The following is a 24854-nucleotide window of genomic DNA, read 5'->3' as shown; positions in this document are numbered from 1 at the left end:
ATGTGTTTTTTTTAATTGGAGTGAAAAATATAATTGTGGTATGACATAAAACATTGGAGAACAGTGTTTAAGTTGAATTTTTTTGTTTTTTTTTTGTACCAGATATTGAACCCAATGGTGCTTTACTACTTGGCTAAGTTCCTAGCCCTTGTTTTATTTTGAGACAGGTTCTCACTAAGTTGCTGAAACTGGTCTTTAATTTGGATTCTCCTGCTTCGGCCTCTTGAGTCTCTAGGATTATAGGCATGTGCCACCATGTCTGGCATAAAGTTGGAAATTTAACTCCTATATATATTTTGACCAAGGAACTTGTTTTATAATGTGTCAGTTATTTACCAGGCAAGTGTATTTATAATGGTTTACATTTTCACCTATTTTAATAAGTCTGTAAGTAAAACTCCTCACTAGGTTTATATTGTGAAATTTATTTTTCTTTTAGTTACAACATAGTCTTACTTTGGTTCAATATCAGTTGGGGTGGCACACAAAATTTTATTTAAGACAGTAGAAATAGTAGCTACTCTAACATTAGAACTTTATGAATCCTGTTCTGTTAGCTGATTTCTCCCCTTCATTCATGTAAGTTATTTTTTCTGATATTTATAAGTTAAAAAATATACAGAAAAGTTGAATGAAGTTTATATTTATATATCCATCATCTAGGTTCTACAATTTTTACTCTATTTCCTTTATCTCTTCTCTATACATTTCTCAAAACTTCTCTTCATCTGACAATCATTTTTTATGTTTTTTTTTTTCATATTAAGTTGCATGTAGCAGTATATTTTCACCTTAACACTTTAGTGTATATGTCATTAATTGGAAGTCATTATTTTAAAATTTGGTCTTTTTCTTTTCAGATAAAATTTTAAAATAGTAAAGTATGTAACTCTTAAGTATACCATTTTATGCACTTTGACAAGTGAATGCACCATACTCTCCTACAAAATACTCAACATTACCATCTCCCCTGATATTCCCTCTTCTCCTTCCTGATTAGTTCTCACCCTTTCCAGCCTTTCACCATAAGAACCTTTATTATGACATTTTTTTTGCCATAAATTACTATTGCCTGTTCTAAAAAACATAACATTTATGAAATTATATTGTAGATACTTCTAAGGTTTTTTTATTCAACATACAGCATTTGAGATTTCATTATGTTATTGCATTTAACAATAGCGCTTTTTATTTATTTTTAATTTGCTGAGTAGTTCAGCCCATTTTACTGGATATAGATTCTTGGTTTATAGGATTTTTTTCCTTACTCTACTCTGAAGATATTCTTTCATTTTTTTAACTCAGTATTTTTGTTGGGTATCTTATAATTCACACATTTAGAGAATACAGTTGACTGTGTGTTAGTATGTTTACAGAATTATGTAATCATTACATTATTTTGAAAGCATATTCATAATCACCAAAACAAATCTCTTCTCATTAGCAGATACCACATTCATCCCCCAATCCCAAAGCTCAGAAAACCATTAATCTATTCCCTGTCTCTTTAGAATTGCCTGTTGTATACATTTTCTATAGATAGAAATTATACAATATGTATTTCTTTGTGACTGGCATTTTTCACTCAGACTAATATTTTCAAGTTTCACTCATTATTATAGCATATATCATTATTTCTGTTTATTGGTGAACAACATTATATTGTACAGATGTTTACCACTTATTATTTCTCCATTTATCAATAGGTAGACATTTGGATTTAGTTGTTTCTCCTTTTTTGCCATTATGAATAATGTTCCTCTGTACAGTCATGTGCAAGATGTTGTGTGAACATACATTTTCATTTTTCTTGGATGGAGACAGAATTTCTGTGTCATATGGTCATTTTATGTTTAGCTTTTAGGAACTACCAAGCTGTTTTTCAAAGTAGCCATGCCATATTGCTTCCTCACCAGCTAGATAGAATTGTTCTAGATTCTTCACTTCCTTGCCATCACTTCTGTTGTCTAATCTTTTTTATTGTTCCTGCTTTTTGTAGTACCGGGTATTGAACCCATGGCCTAGCATACTCTTGGTGAGTGATTGCTCTGCGGAGTCACATCCCCAGCCCTTGTCTTACCTTTTAAATGAGATAATTCATATACCACAAATTTACTTTCCTTGGTCTGGGAGTTGCGGTGCTGAGGATAAAATCCAGGGCCAAGTCCTCATGAGTGCAAGGCAAGCGCTTTACCAATGAACTGCATGCCTACTCATTTTTTAAATGATTTGAGATCAGGATCTCACTGTGTTGTCCAACCTGACACAAGTGATCCTCCTGCCTCAGCCTCCTGAATAGCTGGGTTTACAGGTATGTGCCACCACACCCAGCTAAATTCTCTTTACAAAATGTATGATTTGGCTTTGAGGTAGAACGTTCGCCTAGCATTCATGAGGCTCTGGGTTCGATCCTCAGCACCACATAAAAGTAAAATAAAGATATTGTGTCCACCTATAACTGAAAATAAATAAATAAATATTGTTTTAAAAAATGTATGATTTGGTAGTTTTTAAGTGTATTTACAAAATTGTGTGACTGTTACGCCTCTCTTCTCTCAAAGCATTTTCATCATTCTAAATCAAATTAGTAGTCATTACCAGTTTTCCTCTACCACTAGCTCCTGATAGCTAGTGATGTACTTTGTGTTTCTGTGAATTTACTGTTTTGAACGGTTCATCTGAATGTGGTTTTATATGTTTGACTTCTTCTACTTCACATGTTTTCAGGACATGTGTTGTGTGATGTGAAAGTACTTCATTCCTGTTTTATAGCAGTATAATACTCCATTTTGTGATTATACCACATTTATCCATTTATTAGTTGATGGACATTTGGTTTATTTGTATTTTGTGATCATTGTAAATAAAATAAGACTGTTAATAAACACTTGCAAACCAGATTTTGCATGAACCTGTTTCCATTTCTCTTGGAAAAACTTTTTACCCCATTGAATTATCTTGGTGTCTTTGTCAAAAATCAATTGACCATAAATATAAGGGTTTATTTTTGGATTCTTAGATTTATTGCATTTAAACTTATGCTAGTATAATGCTGTCTTGAGTACTTTGGCTTTGTACTGAGTTTAAAATAAAAAAGCATGAGTCTTTCATTCTTATACATTTTATGGATTTTTTTTTTTTTTTTTTTTTTTGCCTGGGTTGGGGGAAGGAGGCTCTTTTGTTCCCATAGGAATTTTATTTTTTATTTTTTATTTTTTTTGCAAGAAAGCCAGATGGAGTTTTTAGTAGGAATCATTTTGAATTTAAAGATTAATTATGGAATATTATCATCCCGATTCTGATCTTCTGGTCCATGATCTTGGGTGTGTTTCCATTTATTTAGATCATTTTTAATTTCTTTCAATAAGGTATTGGCTTTTTGTAGGGGGGCAGGAGATTGGGAGGGAACCCAGGTGTTATTGACTAATAAGCTACATCTCAGCCCTTTTTTATTTTTTCACTTTGATACAGTTTTTCCAAATTGACCAAGCTGGCTTCAAACTTCCAATCCTGCTTCAGCCTCTTTCATTGTACAGTTTTACACTTTTTTTGTTAAATTTATTCTTAATTTTTTTCTTTTTTGGTATTATTGGAAATAAAAATAATTTCTAAATTTTACTTCTGAATTGTTCCTTTAGCATATAAACATCTGGAATATTTTTATTTATTGGTTCTTATGTTCTGTAACCCTGAGAAACGCATTTATTAGGTTTGTTTTTTAGTAAAATTGTTAGAATTTCCTCTATACAAAATCATGTCAGCAGTGAATAGAAATAGTTTACTTCTTCCTTTCCAATCTGGATGCTTTTATAAACGAAATCAGTAGTTATTGAAATTATTGTTCCTCTATATGAATGTATTTTTTTTTCTGTTTGCTTTTAGTATTTCTTCTTCGATTTTGGTTTTGAACAGTTTGATTATATATATTTTAAGTTTCTGCTCTCTTTACATATCCTCTTTGATGTTCTCTGATCTTGAATCTATATCTCTCCCACCTCTTGTTCTCACATGTTGCTGATTCCAGTCCTGCATATATTAGACATTTTTATGTTGTCCCACAGGTCCCTGAGTCTGTGTTAAATTTTTCCAATCTTTTTTTTCTCTACCCTTCAGATTTAATTAATGTATCTTTGAGGTCATTGACACTTTCCTGTCTCCTTTTCATTCTGTTATTAGAACTCTGCAGTAAAATTTAATTTCAGAAATTTTTCAGGTCTAGAATTTCTATTGGTATTTTTTTATATTCTGTATTTTCTAAGATTTCCACTCCTTCCACTCATTGTTTACATATGTTCCCTTACTTAGATTTATATGTATAGCTAGGTTTAAAGTTTTTTTGTCTACTGATTTCAGCATCTGGTTTATCTTGGGGTTGGTCCTGGTTGATGGTGTTTTTCTCTTGACACTAGATCACATTTTATCAGTTCTTGCATGTTGAGTATTTTGGACAGTATGATGGATAATGTGTCTGGTAGGTTGTGAAGTCTAGATTCTATTTTTTCAGAATATTGTTTGTTTTTTAGTAGGCAATTATCTTGTTTAGAATAACTCTGCAAAATCTTTCTCTCTGATGGAAACTCAAATTTCTGTTCTGCTTTTTTCTGTAAGTAGGCTGCTTTGCAGTGTATATACATTATTCAGGCATTGGCCAGAGATTTGGGGAGGGAAACTTGGTTGTTTTGAAGTAGTTCAATTGGTTTGAACTTTTTACCTTTTTTTATTTCCTTGGTTTTATTAACTGGAAATATTTGTTGGTATTTGAATTCCAATCCCTTATTTTGACAATTAAATAAGATACTAGTTATCTAATGCTTTTTTTTTTCTCTTTATTACAGACCGAGCTGGAAGCATCAGTACTCTGGATTCTTTAGACTTTGCAAGATATTCAGATGATGGTAACAGGGAAACAGATGAGAGAGTGGCAGGTAAGATTGTGAAGACAGACTGAATTCTTGACTTTGCAGAAATAGTGAAATGGCTTGAAGAATTATCTTTCTTCTACAATATGGTATGTTAATATAATATGCATAGTTATTATATAAAATTGTGCCAATAATTTATTGTTATTAAATTCTAATTTATTGTAAGTTTGGGGTGCCCCAACCAGGGTGCTAAGAGTTTCTGGATATACATACCTGAATTTGGCCTGTAGCCAGCAACTTACAACCAACTAGTATTAAAACCGGTGTTAAACAGACTTAACTCAGCCACTGGGTAATAAAAAGTTAGTTGAACCTTTGCCTCATTACTTTGATTCTCCAAACCAAGGTTCATATTCGGGTATGTGTATCACTGTAATTCTATTGATTGTTCAAAACTGATTCCAGTCTTCTTGGTGAGTAAAATTTTATCTTGAATTCCCTGGGTGCTCCTGAGCCATAATAACATATCTCTAGAAAATTTTGACTTTCCCCTGATTCAGAAAATAGAGGTTAATGATTGGTTCGCAAGGTCCTCCAGGACCCCACCTATATCAGTAACAAGGACAGCATCTTTCTTACATATTTCTCAGTCAGTCTACTTACCTTCCATAGCTCACTCCTCTCCCTAGAGCCCTGCCCTCTAAGTATCACCACTATATTTGCAAGTACTTCAGAGGACCAGGTGAGCCCAGTGGAATCTGCTGAGGGTCCACCATGAATTTGCCTAGCTCCTTAAGTATAAATATGTGGTACTTTCTGGTGCCTCTAGGCTAAGGCTCCCTGCCCTTGAAGGCATTCTAGATTGTGTTGCAGGCATTGTAGTTTGTATAAGACTTTGTCACTGCGAAACATGAGAAAAGCAAGCAGGTACCGCTTAGGTATTTTGAGCTCCACTGGAATGTAGGTACTCCTGAAATAGGAGGGAAGCCATATGGATAGATAGAACCTGTGAAGGAAATATGAGGTCAGAAAATAACCATAATTTGGATTCCCCTCTTGCCCAGCTCTTGAATTTTTATTTGATTTACTGGAATAAGTTTGATAAAACCTACCAAAGATGATATTACCTAAAATTGTTACTATGAATGAAAATGAGTACTAAAGAAGGCGCAAGCACCATTCTGGATACTCTAAATGTTGATTAACTCATTGAATAATAAAATTATCTTCATCGTCTCCTCCCCAGAAAACTGAGGCACTCAAAGGATTATATAAGAAGAGAGCTAGGATTCAAATTCAGATAGTCTAGCAACACGAGCCCACAGTCTATCTCCTTTCATAAAAGATTAGGTTTGACCTAATTAAAAATAACATTTCAATATATAATTTTTCATTCCTTGCCCAAGAATAGATATTGAACATTCTAATAACTCAGACATTGATATAAGTTAGGGAAAAAAAGATTTGTTTTTCAACAAAGGCTGAGACAAGATTTAATAGTCTAAACAATAGCATTATCAGTTAATGGGGAAATCCCTAGAAGAGTTTAATGTGACTTCCCTATATCAAATTACAGTTTAGTGATAAGCATCACCTATTGGTAATCATAACCAAACAGCAAACTGAATACATCAGTAATATCTAAAAATTAGCAAATCAACTGGAAATTACTTAAATAATTTTGGGATTATTTTATCCTATTGTATCATTTGTAAAGTAGCATTGTTACATGTAATTACATATTAGGTATTAGCTGTAGGTTATATATTAAATATGTGAAATTTTAGTTGATTTAGACTAAATATATCCCAATTGTTTTACTGTTTATATTGTTAAATATTAGAAAAAAACTCCTACCCAGAAGTTGGCCACATAATTATGTTTTTTTCCTCAACTTACATTTGAAAACTTACTTTTTTGATTGAGACAAATTAAAGGGGTTCATCATTATTCTCACTATATAGGTATTTAATACCTCTTATTAAAGGAAAAAAAGCATTATAGATGAAAAAGCAAAATGTTTAGATTAAATTTATAATCACAAATTCCTTGGGATAATCTATTCACAGCAATGTAGGTAGAAAAGAAAATTAAAGTTTCTCTAACCAAATTTCACGGTGTATGTACATTTTCATTCCTTGCCTAACTTTTTATCAGAACTCTGAGTAAGAAGGTTAAAAATCTCATTCAGCCAAGTGTGGTAGCACACATCTGTAATCGCTTATCAAATTGTAATTTGGTATAAAACCAACTAAATATAGTTCTGATGGTTAACAAATATATTTCATTATTGTGATAACCTAATATATGTTAAACTGCACATATTTTGATATGATACAACACTAATTTTGTACTAGGTTGCAAGAACTACATTAAATGTTAAGAATGCACCCTTGACCTTTGAGGGTCTTTGTGTACTTGAAATAAACTGATACATGACACTTTCTGATTTATAAATGTTGCCAAATATAACTGTTTGGATATGTATTATTAAAGATAGAGATGACGATTGTTTGGTAGCCACTCAGTTTTTTTTCCCTTTTTTTAAATTTGTGCATCTCAGTTTTGCAGAATGATGGGTATCATTGTGGCATATTCCCACATAGATGAAAACTCCGTTTGATCAGTTTCATTCTCTAGTAACGATCAACCCTCTCTTTGTCCTTTCCCTCATGCCCACTCATTCAAATGCTAGACAGTGAACAAAGAAGTAGTAGATCTGGATGCCCTAGAGACTTATATAACCAACAGTGAAATGTATTAAATATGTGATAGTTTAGACCTTACATTTTTTTTTTCTTGGTGCACTGTTATCATTTATTTAAATAGTTATCCTAAATCATCATTATAGACCTTACATTTTTATCTAAAAAATATATCTCTAAGTTTGGAGAGATAAAGTAACTTTTAATTATTACATTGTGCTTGTTTTAAAATAAATACTTTCATCTTCAGTAGAAAAAGGAGAAAGAACATATATTATCCCAAGAGAATAGCTTTCAATCTTTTAATGGTCTTTTACTATAGCCTCTTATTGAATAAAATGTATTAATATGTGGGTGAGACTTCACAACAATTTCAATTAATAACAGTTACCACTTTCCAAAAGATTTTGAGTCTGCTAACCATTGGTAGTAATTTAAAAATTATGAAAAGACAATAATTCAGAAAAGATACTTGTCTTGTCATCTGTCATTGGATCAAAGGCTTACCTCACTTAGAATAAAGAAAGTTTTATTACATTTCTGTGCCAGTCTTGTGTCAAAGGAGGTTATAGATAATACAGATAATGAGCCCATGGTCCTCCCAGGCAAATATAAGGTCTTTTCCAATCTTTAAATTACCTGTCAATATTTATGAAATAGGGGCTTGGGTTCTGGCTCAATGGTAGAGCGCTCGCCTCGCATGAGCAGGACCCTGGGTTCGATTCTCAGCACTACATAAAGATAAATAAGTGAAATAAAGGTATTGTGTCCAACTACAACTAAAAAATAATATTTAAAAATATATTTATGAAATAGATACTACATTTGTTTTTAGCATCATTTTTATTACCATTCCCCTAAATTCAGTGATTAGGTTAATATTCTAATAACCCAATCATTTCTCCTTTAAATCTTCTTGCATTGTCTCACACATGAGCTCTTGGGGGACACCTAATATCAAAACCATAACAAATATGGAAGTATACATTTTCACATAAAAGTGATTTAAGTAGTGAAGAAATCAAACCAAAGTGAGCTTAATTTAATTGATTTTTAAGTAAAAGCCTTAAGTTTTCTTAGAAGTATCAAGAGAGATCCACTTTCTAAGTATCGGGATTGCCATTATTTAAATTGTTTTTTTTTGTAATTTGAACATCTGCTATGTTCATCACAATGTTAGACCCTCAGTATGGAAATACAAAAGAGATTAAGTTTCTACCCTAGAGAAATGTGTTCTGAAATATGTCTGTGTCTGTAATAAAAACGTACTCAGTGCTTTGGAAACAGCAACAAGGATCTGATTGCTTTTAGAACCACCAGTATTCCTGTTTGAGTTCATAAGATTTCATTTAGTATTGGCAAGGACGTGGGGGGAAATGTACATTTATACATATCTGGTGGGACTGCATATTGGTGTAATCACTCTGGAAAGCAGTATGGAGATTCCTCAGAAAACTTAGAATAGAACCACCATTTGACTCAGCTATCCCACTCCTCAGTATATATCCTAAGAACTTAAAATGAGCATACTATAGTGATGTTGCCACTTCAATGTGCATAGCAGCTCAATTCCCAATAGCTAAGCTATGGAAACAACCTAGGTACCCTTCAATAGATGGATGGATGAAGAAAATGTGGTACATATACACAATGGAATATTACTCAGCCATACAGAAGAATGAAATTAAGGCATTTGCCAGTAAATGGACAGAACTGGAGACTATCATGCTAAGTGAAATAAGCCAATCCCCAAAAAACCAAAGGCCAAATGCTCTCTCTGTTATGTGGGTGCTGATTCACAATGAGATATGGGGAGTGGAGATTCACTAGATTGGATAGGGGAATGGGAAAGACAGTAGAATGAATTACATATAACTTTACAATGTTAAAAAATGAATGCACGACCAGTGTAACTTCACATCATGTACAACCACAAGAATGGGAAGTTATACTCTATGTATGTATGTCAGAATATATCCTACTGTCATGTATAACTAAAAAGAACAAGTTAAAAATATATATATTTCACTTAGCATCAGAGTCCTTGACTTTGTTCTCATATCTCTACCTGTTACTAGATAACCTCTCTAGTTTGTTGCACCTCAACTCTTGTAGGATCTAGAGAAATAAAAACTATCCTTTCTAGCCAGGTATGATGGTGCACACCTGTAATACCAGCTATTTGATTGGCTGAAATATGAGAATTGCAAGTTTAAAGTCAGCCTGGGTCATTTGAAAAGATCTTCTCAAAATAAAAATAATATAAAGGAGTGGGCAAGTAGTTCAGTGGTGGAACACGCTCAGGTTCAATCCCCAATATCACCAAAAAAATAAATAAACTATGTTTTCTAATTTATATGATTTATCACATAATAGCATCAAACATTGGAATGTCCACTCACAAATATTTGTGGAATAAGTTTATTTTCTAGGTATTATACTGTCTTAGGACCTGCTGTCAACACAAACATATGTGGCCTTTATTATGTTTACGAGTTCTACCAGGCATTCTAAAATGGCATTCAGATTTTTGCCTATAGAATATTCTGCCCCTTTCTCCTGTTAGGATCAAATTCATAGAAGAGGCATCAGTAGCGCTCTCATTCTTTTGGAAGTAGCTTGGCAGCATTCATATCCAGCTTTCTCAGGATTAGGAGGGGAAAAGCCCCCTGTTGCACATATATCATTTCCTTCCTATCAGTAATATGATTTGATTTTCTTATTTTAAAGTATTATATAAATCTCATTATTTTATATCATTTAAAATAGAATAGGTGTTTCAACAAGGCTGAAAAGAAGATAGGTAGCATTTTCAAAATGGACTTATCTTCATATGTTACCATGAAATTAATAAGATAGACTCAAAAAAATACATCATTGTTGTAGGTGGTTATATTTAAACTAAAAATTATATAGTTATAAATTTTGTGGATTTGTGTTTCTATTTTCTTTATCATTTCCTAAAATGTATTTCATGATGATGTAAGTTTCATAGAGGAAGAACAAAAACAGAAGAAAAAAAATCAGAGAATTTCATATATATGTTTAGAAATTCATAGTGTTTTGCAGAAATTTTCAGAACTTTTAATATGATTATAGGTTATTATAGTAATTTATATGACAAGTCATAAAGATCTTAAGTATATAACAGTTATGGGAACAGATTAATGTATATTTAGAGAGTGATTAAAGGGTTAAAAATCAATATGGTATGGACATTTAATTGATAGGATAAGAGTAAGAGTGAGGGATAAGTATAAGTAACCTCTAGGCTTCCCGTTTGGCCAGCTGAGTAGATAGTGGTGCCATTAAGGGAGTCAGACAGCAGGAGGAAAATCAGATTCCAAAAGAAGGTAATGAAATTCATTTAATTAGGATCAAATTCAAAACTTAGAAGACTCTCAGGCGGCCATGTCCGGAAGATAAGTAGGTAAGATTATATGGTAGGAAGAGAATTTAAGGATTTCTGAGTCATCAAAGGAATTGTGATAGTTAAAACCACAGTATCATCTCAGTGACTAGGTAGAATATGAAGAGAAAGGGGCTAAGGATGACACACTGAGAAACACCAACTTTGAAATGAGTGACAGAGGAACAGAAATGTAAACAGGAAGAACAACAACAGGAAGCAGTTTTTTCTTTAAAGGTTACAGGATAAAGGATGCCTTTTGCCCACTAAGATACCTATAGAAAAGGGGATGTTTACAAATTATGGAGATTACACCATGCTTTAATTCATTTACTTATCATTCTCTAAGTCGTATCTAATGGTATGTTTCTTAAATCCACAGTGGGCATGAGAATTTTCTAAACTCAGTAGAGGGTAGAGATTGTACTGTGTTAATATTTTTGTATTATTTTAAAAATAGAGGCTGCACACATTTGCACACGCCTGTGATCCCAGTGGCTCAGGAAGCTGAGGCAGGAGGATCGTGTGTTCAAAGCCAGCCTCAGCAAGTTAGCAAGGCCTAAGCAACTCATCGAGACCCTCTCTCTAAATAAAATATGAGAAAGGGCTGGAGATGTAGCTCAGTGGTTAAGTTTCCCTGGATTTAACCCCAGGACCTATTCCCCACCGCCAAAAAAAAAAAAAAAAAAACCAAAGAAATGGATTTTTATTCTAGCATACTAAGAAAATTGGAGAGAATTTTTTTTTCATGAGACTATTGTTAGTATACTTAAATATGTGTTAAAGAGTCAGAAGTATTATTTTTAATCACCTTATATTAAGAAAAAGAAATCCAGATAATCCAACTTGGAAGAAAACAATTGTACATTTACTATGAGATGGCAAAGTCCTGATGCTAATATATTAATTTGAACTGTTCTTCAGTGGTGAGCTGGAATGAGAATGAAAAAATACTTAGACCAGTGTTACAGAAAAAGTCTTCCAAGATAATATTTTGAGTTTCATGCCAAAAAGAATTAAGTTTAGTGAGTATTTCAAGATAATATTGGTGATAAATTGATTGGGGCCACAAAGGATTATTATTTCTGTTTTGATCTTTAGCACTTCACCTTTGATGTTTTCACATAGTTGTATATCTCCTAAGTCATGAAAGAGCGACCTTTAAGTACTCAAGTACCTCTAATATCCTTGTAATATCCAGCACAGGCTGAGAAATATTTCAACTATAATTTAGAGTTGCTTTCCAGACTTAATCATTAATTATTTTGACAAATTATAGTATGAATTATTAATATATACCTGAATATTTGCAGTTATTTTGAGCTGAAATCCAGTGATTTAATAAAGAAGAGACATACTCATAACATTGCCATAAAGAGCCTTTCTTGAGAAATTCTCATATAACTGCAATTTCCTGATTATATCCCTTATATAGATGTGCTATAGCCTCAAAGATATGTATTTGTTTTTTAAAATCAATATTGTATACTAAGAAACATGCAGCAGAGTGAATTCATATTGATAGTCACTGTCTTTTCAAAGTATTGGTAATTTCTGATGACATTTGGCAATCATATATGATATATATATCAAGAGGTGCTAAAAATATAAATTCTTGCCGTCTGACATGGGTTTTTCTGGCTTTCTGTGCCTTTATCATTCAGTGTTTTGCTCTTGGTCACCTAAACTTTCACCAATCCAATTTTGAGTTTTTCCTAGTTTGTGTTTTAACCAGCCACCCTCCCTTCCCCTTTTTTCCCCCACATTTCTATCATTCTGGTGTAGGGCATTTCTGATCTGCAATTGTTCTGTATTATGTCTTAGGAAATTTTAAGTGATATTGAAAGCATAATGTATATACTTTTAAGGTGCAAGCTAGATATTTTTAAATCAAAATCGATTACTTAGAATTTTGAAATTAAAAAAAGGTAAACCAATATTCTACATAAACCTATTCTGTAATGTGTATAGTCTCACTGTAACACATGTGCTTAGAGTTTGCAAAATTTGATTTAGAGAAAATGTTTTCACTTTGTTGCACAGAAATCTTTGCAGATCAGCATTGCTGACTACCGGAAAACATATAGTAACATACAGTGTCATCTGATTTTTAGTTTTGCTTCCATGTTGCTGCAGTTAAATTCTGTGCATCAAAATAATTGGCCATTATGTACTAGATGTGATTGAACAACATTTTAAGTTTTTATTGAACATATGCAAACTGAGTGAATCCTAATTTTTCCATATATTTTTATACCTTTATTTTCTCTGATATTTTCTGATGTGACATCTTTTTTCTATGGTCAATCGGAAAAAAATGCATCTTTAAGATAAAACCTTAAATTTCCTAATTTATATGCAGGGCTATTAACCACTATGGTTTTAACACGCATTTGTATCAAAGATCAATTAAATTTCTCAGAGCCTTACTTAACAGAAATGTCCTTTTTTCAAGTCTAAATTTGCTTTTTCAACACAGTAGTATTCATCAATTTTAAGAAAATTTTTCATTTAAGACAATTTAATTTTATGATGAAGCATTTTAAAGAGTTTATTAAAAAGCTTCCCTGGTATTCATAGTTATTGTAGGAGAAATCTTTGAGTTTCATTAATCTTTCTTAACATGAACAGATTTTTTTACTATTAAATTTCAAAGATTCTGTTTACTTGATACTAAGTAATAGTATATACAATCATTTTAAAAATGATTGAAGTGTACATAGTCATTTGTTTTAGAATTATTTTCAATAGATATTAAAAGAAAAACCATTTATTTTTTGGCTTTAAATGAAAACTAAAATAAAACCTTTAGAACTTTTTTTAAGGATATGTGCTTAACATATCTATGCTTGTTTTTAGAAAACATGCTTGTTTGTAGAAAAATTCATAGGCATTCCAACGTTTGTTAAATATTTAAGCTATAGTCTTTCAACATCTTAATAAAGGGATCTCTATTCAGTAATGTTTCTATATATTGATTTATAGCATTGTTCTAGACAATGTGTTTAAAAATAACTTTAAAAAAATTTTAAATGGATATTTGCTTGAATTTATCTATTTTTTACCTTGGATATTTGCTTGAACTAATCTATTTTTTACCTTTTCTCCTAAAATTGCATCACCCAAAAAACATGTCATTACATTTTCTCTCCTAGACTGAGTGAAACAGAAGTACCCAGATTGCTGATATTTTTATTTAACTAAATGAAAGTATGCCATAGATTTTTATTTTTAAATAGAGCTATTCCTTGTCAGACAGCTAGAACATTTGATTTGATAATAGCCCCCTGAATTCTACAAAAACTATGGAAAACATTCACCAGTTTGCTTGCAAATCAACTCTGCTGCATGCGTTCACAAGTTTCATAAAGATTGCATGCTTTCTGTTTTCAATACAAATTGTATTTTTTTTCATACCCATCTTTGCTTTTTATTTTTTTATTTTTGTTTCCCTTTTCTTGGTTGGATGCCTGTGTGTGTTTATTCCAAATCCCTGTCCAGTCCTGGAGTTTGAACTACGGAAAGCCAAGGAGACCATTCAGGCCCTCCGAGCCAACCTGACAAAGGCTGCAGGTGGTGTACATAAAACTTTTTTGAGACTTTTTCTACTTTGACAATGTAGAAGTAGCTTGGATATTTTAAAATATAAAATAGTAAAACATTATTTATATTTTTTTCCACCAGAACATGAAGTTCCTTTACAGGAACGAAAAAATTACAAATCGAGTCCTGAAATTCAGGTGGGTGAATGACAGATCTAAATGTATCTTCCACATAAAATGGTAGTATAAGTTGAGGAGCTAAACTTGCAGTTTACATCTGTCTTTTATTTTGTTTCCAGGAGCCAATCAAACCTCTTGAAAAGAGAGCTCTAAACTTCTTAGTCAATGAATTTTTATTGAAGAATAACTATAAGCTTACATCAATAACTTTTTCAGATGAAAATGATGATCAGGTAAAGTCACTTTATTTTTAAGTAATTTGTTTACTTTTTTGACTTAGTTTACTTTCTCTTTTATCTGTTTTTTTGTTTGTTTAAGTTACTATACCTGTAGTAAATTCTAGTACCCATTCTCAGTTTTGTATTCCATTGGTTTACAGAGTATTTTGTTTTCCTGTGGCTTCTACATAAAGACTTTTTGTTCTTTCCAGATAGCTTTTTATAACTTCCCAGTAATTTATAATCCATCCATAGTTGCCTGTATTCATAAAGAGTGCTGTTTGTTTTTAATTTAAAATGTTTACTCAGTAATATAGATTAATTTACACTTAGAAATTTAGTTTAGGGTTGGGATTGTAGCTCAGTGGTAGAGCGCCTGCCTAGCATGTGTTAGTCACGGAGTTCAAGCCTTAGTACCACATAAAAATTAATTAATTAATTAATTAATTAAAGGTTTCCTGTTCATCTACAACTAAAAATATTTTTATTGAAAATAAATTCATCATAGATAACAGACTAAAAAGTAATAAAAAAAGAAATTCAGTTTAACTGTAAAAATTTCAGTAGCGTTATGACAATTAAATGTTAGGTAACACAATAATTAAGATGGTGTTTCAAATGAAAGTGAAAATAGTAGCTGTACTTCTGAATAGGGACCAATTTTAGAAGTTCATTCTTATTTTCCTGATAAAATCTTCTAAGAAATGATGGCTAAATTTAGTGTTGTCTTTTAGCTTTGGAAATGTTGGCTACTTAGTATTAATGGATCTGTTTGAATTATATACCTTAAAAATCTGAATTCCAGAAAGTTCATTAGGTAGAAATAAGGAGCCCATCATTTCTTGTATTTTTTTTATGATATTTTATTTATTTTTTTGTTGTGCATGGAGATTGAACCCCGGACCTGTACATGCTGGGCAAAGACCATACCTCTAAGCAATACTTTCATCCCCAGGAGATCATCATTTTAAATTACATTTATTTTATTGGTTCATAAAATCTTACATGGATCTTTTTGCATCTCTTTAAGGGAGATAGCATTTCAATAGCCTCTTAGTTATTGCAAAGGGCTAGACTTAAATATACTACAGTAATGCATTGCTTAATAGAATAGATGTTTTCTGAGAACCACATCATTAGGCAATTTCATCATAGTACAGACGTTATAGAATAAACTCAAACTAAAATGGTTTTAACATTGTTAAGTGATATAACCGTATGGGACCACCATCTTACATGAAAGCTATAAATATCTAGTTATGGTAGCTTTACTGAACATATACTAAGTAAAAGACATTGAACTGGTATTTTGCTAACATAAATGCTTACTTTACTATGGTTATAGCTTAAGTGAGTTGTGTTTATAAATGATGACTAACCAAAGAACAAGAAAAATTTTGACTGTGGAAAAGACTAAGAGGCTAAAATAAATGCTTAAAGGGGAAAAGAAAAACAACGAATATTTAGGACACATATAACAAATAGCAAGATTATAGGTTTAAACTTCTGATGAAGTCCCAGACACTATAAACAAATTTATTGAGAAAAATTAAAGAATACTTAAATGAAGAGATTTATTGTTCTCTTTGATAGTTAACATTGTGCTCAATGTTGTCTGTTAATTTTGATTTGTATTTTTAATGCAATTCTAATCCGTATGTCCCTCACATTTTTCATTTCTATGGAAAAGGTAAGGAACTAGTATAGCGAAAACAACTTTAATAAAGAACAGAGCACTTAAACTAAAGCTACCTGATGTCAAGTGTTAAAAAATTCTACAAAACAAGACAGTATCATTTTTTTTTTAAAGATTTCTTTTTTTTTTTTTTTAAGAGAGAGTGAGAGAGGGGGACAGAGAGAGAGAGAGAATTTTTTAACATTTATTTATTTTTTCTTAGTTCTCGGCGGACACAACATCTCTGTTGGTATGTGGTGCTGCTGAGGATCGAACCCGGGCCGCACGCATGCTAGGCGAGCGCGCTACCGCTTGAGCCACATCCCAGCCCCGACAGTATCATTTTTAAATAGACAAGTTAATAAATGATAGTCCAGAGATAGACTCACATATGGAAGGTTCTTTGATCCCCCACAAAATGCAAAGTAAATTCCATACATAAAGAACAGCATTTTGGCCTTGTGGTTGTGGCTCAGTGGTAGAGTGCTCGCCTAGTACATGTGAGGCACTAGATTCGATCCTCAGCACCACATTAAAAAAAAAAAAAAATGAAATAAAGATAAAAAAATGAAATAAATTTTAAAAAGAATAGCATTTTCAAATGATCCTAAAACAATTTGATATCCATATGTTCTCCAGAATGAAAACCAAACTATATTCCATAACATATACAAAAAATCAGCTCAAAATGAGTCATAGACTTTAGTGTAGATCCTGAAAAGCTGTGAGGCTTCTAGAGGAAAACAGGGAGAAAATCATTGCTATTTTGAAAGGTAGACAAACATTCCTTAGATTTGACTACATGTTTGTTCTCCATCAGATATGCTGTTATACAAATTAATAGCTTTTGCTCTTTGGAAATCATTTACAAGTAAACAAAAAGACAAGTCAGTGTATGTAAAAAAAAAAATCTGTTTATATTCATTTTTTAGCTTTAGGTGGACACAGTTATCTTTATTTTATTTTTATGTGATGCTGAGGATCATTTGAACCTAGTGCCTTATGCATGTTAGGCAAGTACTCTACCACTGAGCCACAACCCCAGCCCCTGTAAAAGTATTTTTAGTGTAACAATATTTATAAGTAGTATATTGCAAACGAATTTGTTAGAGTGCTCTAACCTCAATAATAAGAAGTTAACCCAATTTTTAAAAGAGATTTATGCAGGTACTTTACTAAAGAAGATATAAGAAGATATTGTCATGGCAAATAAGTGCATGAAAAAAGATACTCAACCCCTTTATTCATTAGAGATATGCAAATTAAATTACATCGAGATACCACAACACATTTCTTAAGACTGTCTAAGATTGTACAAGTCCTGACAAAGATGTAGAAAGTCTTAGGGTTGCTGGTTCTAAGCACAATTTAGATATATAATAAGTTTTGGGTTAATAATAGATAAAAAGACATTTGAATAATACATGTAATAATCATTTAATATTTTTTACAAGTTAAAATTTGTTTAATTCTTGTTGTGGGCCAAGCACTATAGTAAGTCTTTTAAAATTATTGCATTTATCCTAAGAGCTAATAAGTAATATATCCATTTTACAGATGACTCATTTAAGCCTCGAATTAATTTATAACAACAATGAGTGGTAACTAACAGAAATTTCATATGTGAGTTTGGTTTTCTCCAAAGCTCTCACTCTGACTATGCATATTCATGTCAAATTAATCCTTAATAATAGCAGTCTAATTATTAAAATAAGCCTTTTCTAATGTATTAGGGAGAGATGGGTTTGTAAGAAAGTATATTGAATGTTGACTACTCAAGAACTTCTAAAGCTCTTCTAAAAATATTTGCCCATAGAAGTTGAAATGCTATGCCTTTTTTAGTTTTACTAAAGTTGTGTTAGATTGAATAAAAGAATGTTTCAAAATACAACAAATCAAAAAGCAGATATTTGGATTTTTTTTAATTTTAATATTTATTTTTCTTAGTATTTGGCAGACACAACATCTTTGTTTGTATGTGGTGCTGAGGATCGAACCCGGGCCACACGCATGTCAGGAGAGCGCGCTACCGCTTGAGCCACCTCCCCAGCCCCAGATATTTGGATTTTGAAAATTTCCAGAAGCATTTTTTTTTGATAACGTACGTTAGATTCAAAGAGCTACAGCAAAAAGACAAGCAAATTAAATTAGCTATTTATCCACTTGAGTTTATACTAATCATATATAGATTGGATAATGAAAGAAGAAAACAGTGCTATCATTGAGTTTACTTGTAATGTGCAACATTAGGTATAATTTATGAACTATGACTTTCTTAATCTAAAAATGTTGAATGACTTCATGCTGTTATTTGAGCACGTTTTTTAAGCTGTTAGAGTTTACATTTAAGACAATTAAACCTACTTACCTAGAATGTCAGAAAACTTACGAATAATATGATAATTCTTATCACTTGGAACATATTTTGACATTACAGCAAACTTATGGTTATATTTTGTTTTTCAGATGTTATCAACAGTAATTTTAAAAATGCAAGATAGGGCTGGAGTTGTTGCGCAGTGGTAGAGCGCTCTTGTCTTACATATCTGAGGCACTGGGTTCAATGCTCAGCACTACATAAAAACAAATAAAGATATTGTGTCCATCTACAACTAAAAATATATTTTTTAAAAATGCCAGATAAGGACCTGAGGTTGTGGCTCAGAGATAGAGCACTCCCTTGGCATTTGTGGGGCACTGTATTCAATCCTCAGCACCACATAAAAATAAAATAAAGGTATTGTGTCCACCTACAACTAAAATAATAACAATAATAAAATGCCAGATAAAAATTTTCTCTACAATTTTTTTATGTTATTACTTTTTAGGATTTTGAATTATGGGATGATGTAGGATTAAACATTCCAAAACCTCCAGACTTACTACAGCTTTACCGAGATTTTGGAAATCATCAAGTGACTGGTAAAGATCTTGTGGATGTTGCCAGTGGAGTAGAAGAAGATGAATTAGAGGCTCTTACACCAGTTTTGGGCAGTCTTCCTCCATCCCTTGAAACGCCTCAACCTGTAGAGGTAAGAAATACAAACTCAAGTTCATAAAACATACTTAAACTGTGTAAAAACATATGATGAGATATTGAATTACTTTTTCTCCTTTTTTGATTTTAGAACTCTTTGCTAATACAAAAATTAGAAGATAAAATTAGTTTATTAAATAGTGAGAAATGGTCATTGATGGAACAAATCAGAAGACTTGAAAGGTTAGTACTTAGTCATTGTTTGTGAAAATTCTCTTTGAACTTTGTAAAGACAATGGTAGATTATATACATATATGAAACAACTTTTCAATTGTAAAGCATACTTTTTCATGTTTTAGTAATTCTGAAAGAATTATAATGGATTTATGTATGTAAAATTAAAAATCCTTTATTCCCTCAAAAAAGTTCTTAAATCACTGTGGTGGTATTATAATTGCTTACGTCTTTAAACTAAGAAATAAGATATTTGATCTCCCGTGTTGTGTCAGTATTGATAAGACAACTCTTCCACATTAGTGTTGTACATTTTTCCTATTATTTTATTTTTTTCTTATAATATATCATAATAATCTTATAATAATCTGATGTCTCCCACTTTGCACATGAAGAAAGGAAAAGTAAGTGCCAATCAAAAGCTAAGTATATAAGGCCATTTTTATGACTCATTGTTCAAGAGTTTATAGCTGTGCCTTTATGTATATGAAACATTTGTGAATATTGTACAGCAAAAGATTATTATTTGCCAAACCATTTGCTATTAATGTTACATTTTTAAAGCATTGAACCCATTATGGGGTTTATGCTATTGACAAAGTTTTCAAGTTGTTCTATGGTAATTTCTCTTTTGTTCTGCAGTGAAATGGACTGCCTCAAAAATGAACACTTTGCTATCCCAGCAGTTTTTGAATCTATTCAACCTTCCTTAGATCCATCTCCCCACAAAGACTCTGAAGACAGTGGACAAAGTCAAGTTGTAAATAATTTAGAGAAGGGAAAAAATAAGGATATCCATCCTTCAATAACAGATAAAACTGATTCCATTATTCTTAAAGAGAATTCTTCAGATTCTTTCCCTAGGATAGAAAGAGAAGGAATGCCATCTTCTTTTCCAGCAAGTAAAACCACAGTTCATTTTGATAAACCCAACAGGTTAGTATGCATCCTGTATTTTGAAATGTACCTTTTATTTTATTGAACTGGAAGAACTTCAGTTATTATTTGTACTCATTTTTCTTGTTTGCAGATCAAATGTGTGAATTTCTTTACATTTTACAGGAACATGGCATATAGCAAAGTTTATGACACCAAGGAGAAATAAATAATAAAGGGGCTAGGTTTTGAAGTGCATAAATAATATGTATGTTACTATGCTGTATACACTTAGCCAGTGCGTTTTACCTTTTCTTTGTTCAGTAAGTATCAAATTCTGAAGGTTTTAGTGCTGCACATTTGCTCATGTACTAAAAAGGGAATAATCTTTGCTCCCAGTCATTTTTCCTATATCTACTTCTATTGCTGATATTGTATTATAAATATTCTCTTAATCTCTTTATTTAATTTTGGGGGGTTACAGTGCTTGAACTCAAAGAAATGAAAAAAGCATGGTCCCTGTCCTTCATGATCTACCTGAGAAGGCAAAATATAATTTTGAAATCTTTTAGGATATAATTTGAAAAAATATTTAAGACAGGAATATTCACTAGGCTGTATTTATATGTTTTGGGTATATAATTTAGTTCATAGTGCTTTATGTATACTGACTCTTTTAATCCTTATAAATATAATGTGGTGTACTTTTATCCACAAACCTTTTCCTCATATTAAATAGAGAAATATTGTACCTACTACTAGGATGCAATAGCAAAGCATTACTAAATTTGTTTTAGGTTCAAAAGTCCTTTTAATTAGTGGGAAATATTGGATTTTTTTAAATACCTATTAAATTTTTTTTCTTTACGTAATTATGGAGGTTAATGAGATGAAATAGATGTTGTACAGTCCTCAAAATGTATTTTTTCAAAGTTTCAATATGGAAAAGATATTTTAAAAATCTATTGTAATACTCAATTGTAACAGCAGTATAAGTTCTTTAGTTTTTAGAAGAACTACGGTATTTATTTATTTTTTATTCCAAAACAATCCAAAGGAGATAGATTAAATTCGTTCAACTAAATTTCTTTTAGTTTTTACTGTGTTCCCCTCAGTGTTACAAGGATTGCAGTAGTAAGCAAGACATATAGGAATTCCTTCAGTTACAAATTTATAGTATGAGAGAGACAATCAAGCAATTACATTAAAGTATCAAAAGTGGTAGTATAATTGTTGCTTTGGAAACACACAGTTAAGTCCCCTAACCTTGTTATCTAAGCAGGAAAGATTTCATGTATCTTCAAAGTGTCATCTAACCTGGGACTGAAAGACTTAAGTTACAGGAAAAGAGATGAGTGTTTCATTAAGAAAGATTACTTTGTACAAAGAAAGCAGTGTGCTTTTTGAAAAATAGGATTTAGTAAGATTTGGTCAATAAATATAAATGAAAGGAATAATTGAAAGCATCCTACAGGGTAAAGATAATTAGAAGGTAGCAAGACTGAAAGAGAGGAGACTAATATAAGATGTATATATTGGAAAAATCCAAATAAGAAATGAGTAAGACCTGTTAGAGTTTTGAGAATGAGGATTGAGAGATTTTTGGTAGATTTGCAAGATAATTGAAAGTTAAATGATTGATTGGATTTGGGGTTAAAAGAAAGAATCAAAGCTGATATGTGTTTTCTAGCTTAAGCAAGTGGGTAGATTATGGCCCCTTTCTTTGATAAAATATAGGAGGAACATAAAAGAACAAAAGACTCAAATATTGGCACACCACTTGAACTCTGCAATCATAGAGATTACTGGGTACCACTTTGTGGCATATATTAAATAAGCATTATTATGTAAGTTTTGGTGTTAGCCTTTTCTTTATAAGTTGAGCACAGAATGTATAACTTAATCATAATTTTTTGAATGCACTATAATAGAGATCAGTGTTGTGTTAGAATTGTAAATGGGTCTAACCTTCTGTATTAAATATAAATAGGTTAATATTTTCTATTACTAAAAGACTTTTTTCTCTAAAATGTATTATAAACATTGGTTTATCTTTAAATTTTGCCACTTTGTTCAATCCCACAGCACCACATGTGGGTCTCTAACATGAAAGTTTGTTATTGTGATACATATTAGTACAATTTCAGTTGCACTTAGCAATATACTAGGTCAATCTTTGTGTCTACTTTACCTTCATTAATCTTTTTGGAACCATGGAGAATTGGAGATGAGAAAAGTCCTCATTTTATAATTTGCAAATATTTTCTATAGTCATTGCCACTATACTATTTCAGATTTGATCCAATAACTTAAGGGCCATTTGTTCATTCATATAACATCAAGCTACTTCGGGATCATTGGTTTGTTTTCTCCCCTGTATTTTTCTTCAGTAAAGTGTTCTCTAAGTAACTGATGGTTGAGAAATTTAGTTAACGTTTATAAGTTAGAAATAATGCAGAAATAGTAATATGCACTACTTTTGCCTTAAATGTCAGTGATAATTCTTTGGTATTGTCTCCTTTTCATCCATTGTTTTCTTCTAGGAAATTGTCTCCTGCTTTCCACCAAGCACTACTTTCTTTTTGTCGAATGTCAGCTGATAGTCGTTTAGGATCAGAGGTAATTGACACCAGATATTCTTATTAACTTCCTTAAAGTATTCTACTATTTTCTTCTTCATGTCTCATATAAAAGCATATATGATAACATTGTAGTTCAAATGAAAGTCTGTTATTAAGAAATAGTACCTTAAATTTTAAACTTATAAGGAAATTAGTTGATTATTTCTGCTTTTGAATGATGTTTTTTTAAGTATTTTTTAGTAGTAGTTGACACAATATCTTTATTTTATTTATTTATTTTTATGTGGTGCTGAGGATCAAACCTAGAGCCTTGCACGTGCTAGCCGAGTGCGCTACTGCTGATCCCCAGCCCTAGCCCAGCTGATTATGTTTATTAATATTCAAGTAATCTCTTGTCTCTGTTTTTAAAATGGTATTCTAATGATAGCATCTTTTGGGCACAATTCAGAAAACTAACTTAGGTGTATACTGTTTTATGTTTCAGGCATTTTTAGATAGTGGTTATTTTCATTCAAGGTGATTGTTTTTGATAGCTGAGTTTGTTAACTATCATAACTGTTTTTCTCTTATAATTGTTGTGGACTCATTTTGAGAGCTTTCCCCTCTGTTCCCCATCTTTGTATTCACTTCTAGCTGTTTTTTAGTTGATTTCACTTGTCCTTTCATGGGCTGTATCTTAGATTATCTCTGGGAATATCAAACAGCTAGAGGATGGTTTGGTTGCACTCTGGAAATCTTCATTATAAGATTATGTCTGCTTCCTTGGGCTGGGATTGTGGCTTAGTGGTAGAATGCTTACCTAACATGTGGGAGACTATGGGTTCAATCCTCAGCACCACATAAAAATAAATAAATAAAATAAAGGTATTGTCCAACTACAACTAAAAAATAATATTTTTTTAAAAAGAGTATATCAGCTTCCTTGGACCACATTTTATATGCAGCTTTATTGTACAAACTTCCTGGATAGTGATTGCAGTCGTATATTTCAGGGATAAAAACATAAACAACCCCAAACCTATGCAATCCCTACTTGTTGCCAGAATTAAAGCCTGATAGGCCTCTGTGGCTTCACCCTAATTTTTTTACTACTATTTTATTTTATCTTTTAAACATTTTTATTTTTAATTGGCACATAGTAATTACACATATTTATGGAGTATGTTGTGACATTTCAGTACATTAATACCGGGTAATGATAAGATTAGTGTAGTTGATATGTCTCTCACTTCAGACATTTATATTTATTTGTATTGGAACATGCAAAATCATAGCTCTTTGAAATATTCAGTTAATTGTTGTCCACCATACTGATCCCATCGTGCTATAGAACATTAAAAGCTCTTCCTTGGGCTAGGGATATAGCTCAGTTGATAGAGTGCTTGCCTTACATGCACAAGGCCCTAGGTTCAATCCCCAGGAACACGAACAAAAAGAAGAAAAAAAAGCTCTTCCTTCTAGCACTGTAAAATAAATAAAGTTATTCCTTGTATCCAATGTGCCCCCTTTAATTCATCTCTGGCCCAAAAAACGTTAATGCCATTTGGGGTCAATGTTGTTGTGGTCTTTATTACCATAAGTTATAATGTTGGA

The 24854-nt window shown here is 31.8% G+C and overlaps 1 protein-coding gene across 10 annotated transcripts in view; it reads left to right on the top strand.

Annotated features, from left to right (window-relative positions):
• Positions 1 to 24854, top strand: part of Relch (RAB11 binding and LisH domain, coiled-coil and HEAT repeat containing) — a 99188-nt gene that overhangs the window by 11310 nt on the left and 63024 nt on the right. For 8 of the 10 annotated variants that reach the window (XR_013429510.1, XM_078029922.1, XM_005323012.5 and 5 more), the window contains exons 2-9: positions 4836 to 4925; positions 14478 to 14549; positions 14661 to 14716; positions 14818 to 14931; positions 19420 to 19623; positions 19720 to 19811; positions 20446 to 20739; positions 23223 to 23298. Coding sequence is in view for 9 of the 10 variants with exons in the window: in XM_078029922.1 (XP_077886048.1) it covers positions 4836 to 4925; positions 14478 to 14549; positions 14661 to 14716; positions 14818 to 14931; positions 19420 to 19623; positions 19720 to 19811; positions 20446 to 20739; positions 23223 to 23298 (998 nt within the window). In the remaining variant the exon portion in view is untranslated. The remainder of the gene's footprint in view (positions 1 to 4835; positions 4926 to 14477; positions 14550 to 14660; positions 14717 to 14817; positions 14932 to 19419; positions 19624 to 19719; positions 19812 to 20445; positions 20740 to 23222; positions 23299 to 24854) is intronic. The other 2 variants (XM_021724949.3, XM_021724948.3) reach the window with 1 other exon arrangement.

Source organism: Ictidomys tridecemlineatus, chromosome 13 (assembly GCF_052094955.1).
Source record: "Ictidomys tridecemlineatus isolate mIctTri1 chromosome 13, mIctTri1.hap1, whole genome shotgun sequence".
Classification (NCBI taxonomy): Eukaryota; Metazoa; Chordata; class Mammalia; order Rodentia; family Sciuridae; genus Ictidomys; species Ictidomys tridecemlineatus.
The sequence above is the reverse complement of the archived record's forward strand: the minus strand, read 5'-3'. Positions and strand labels throughout refer to the sequence as shown.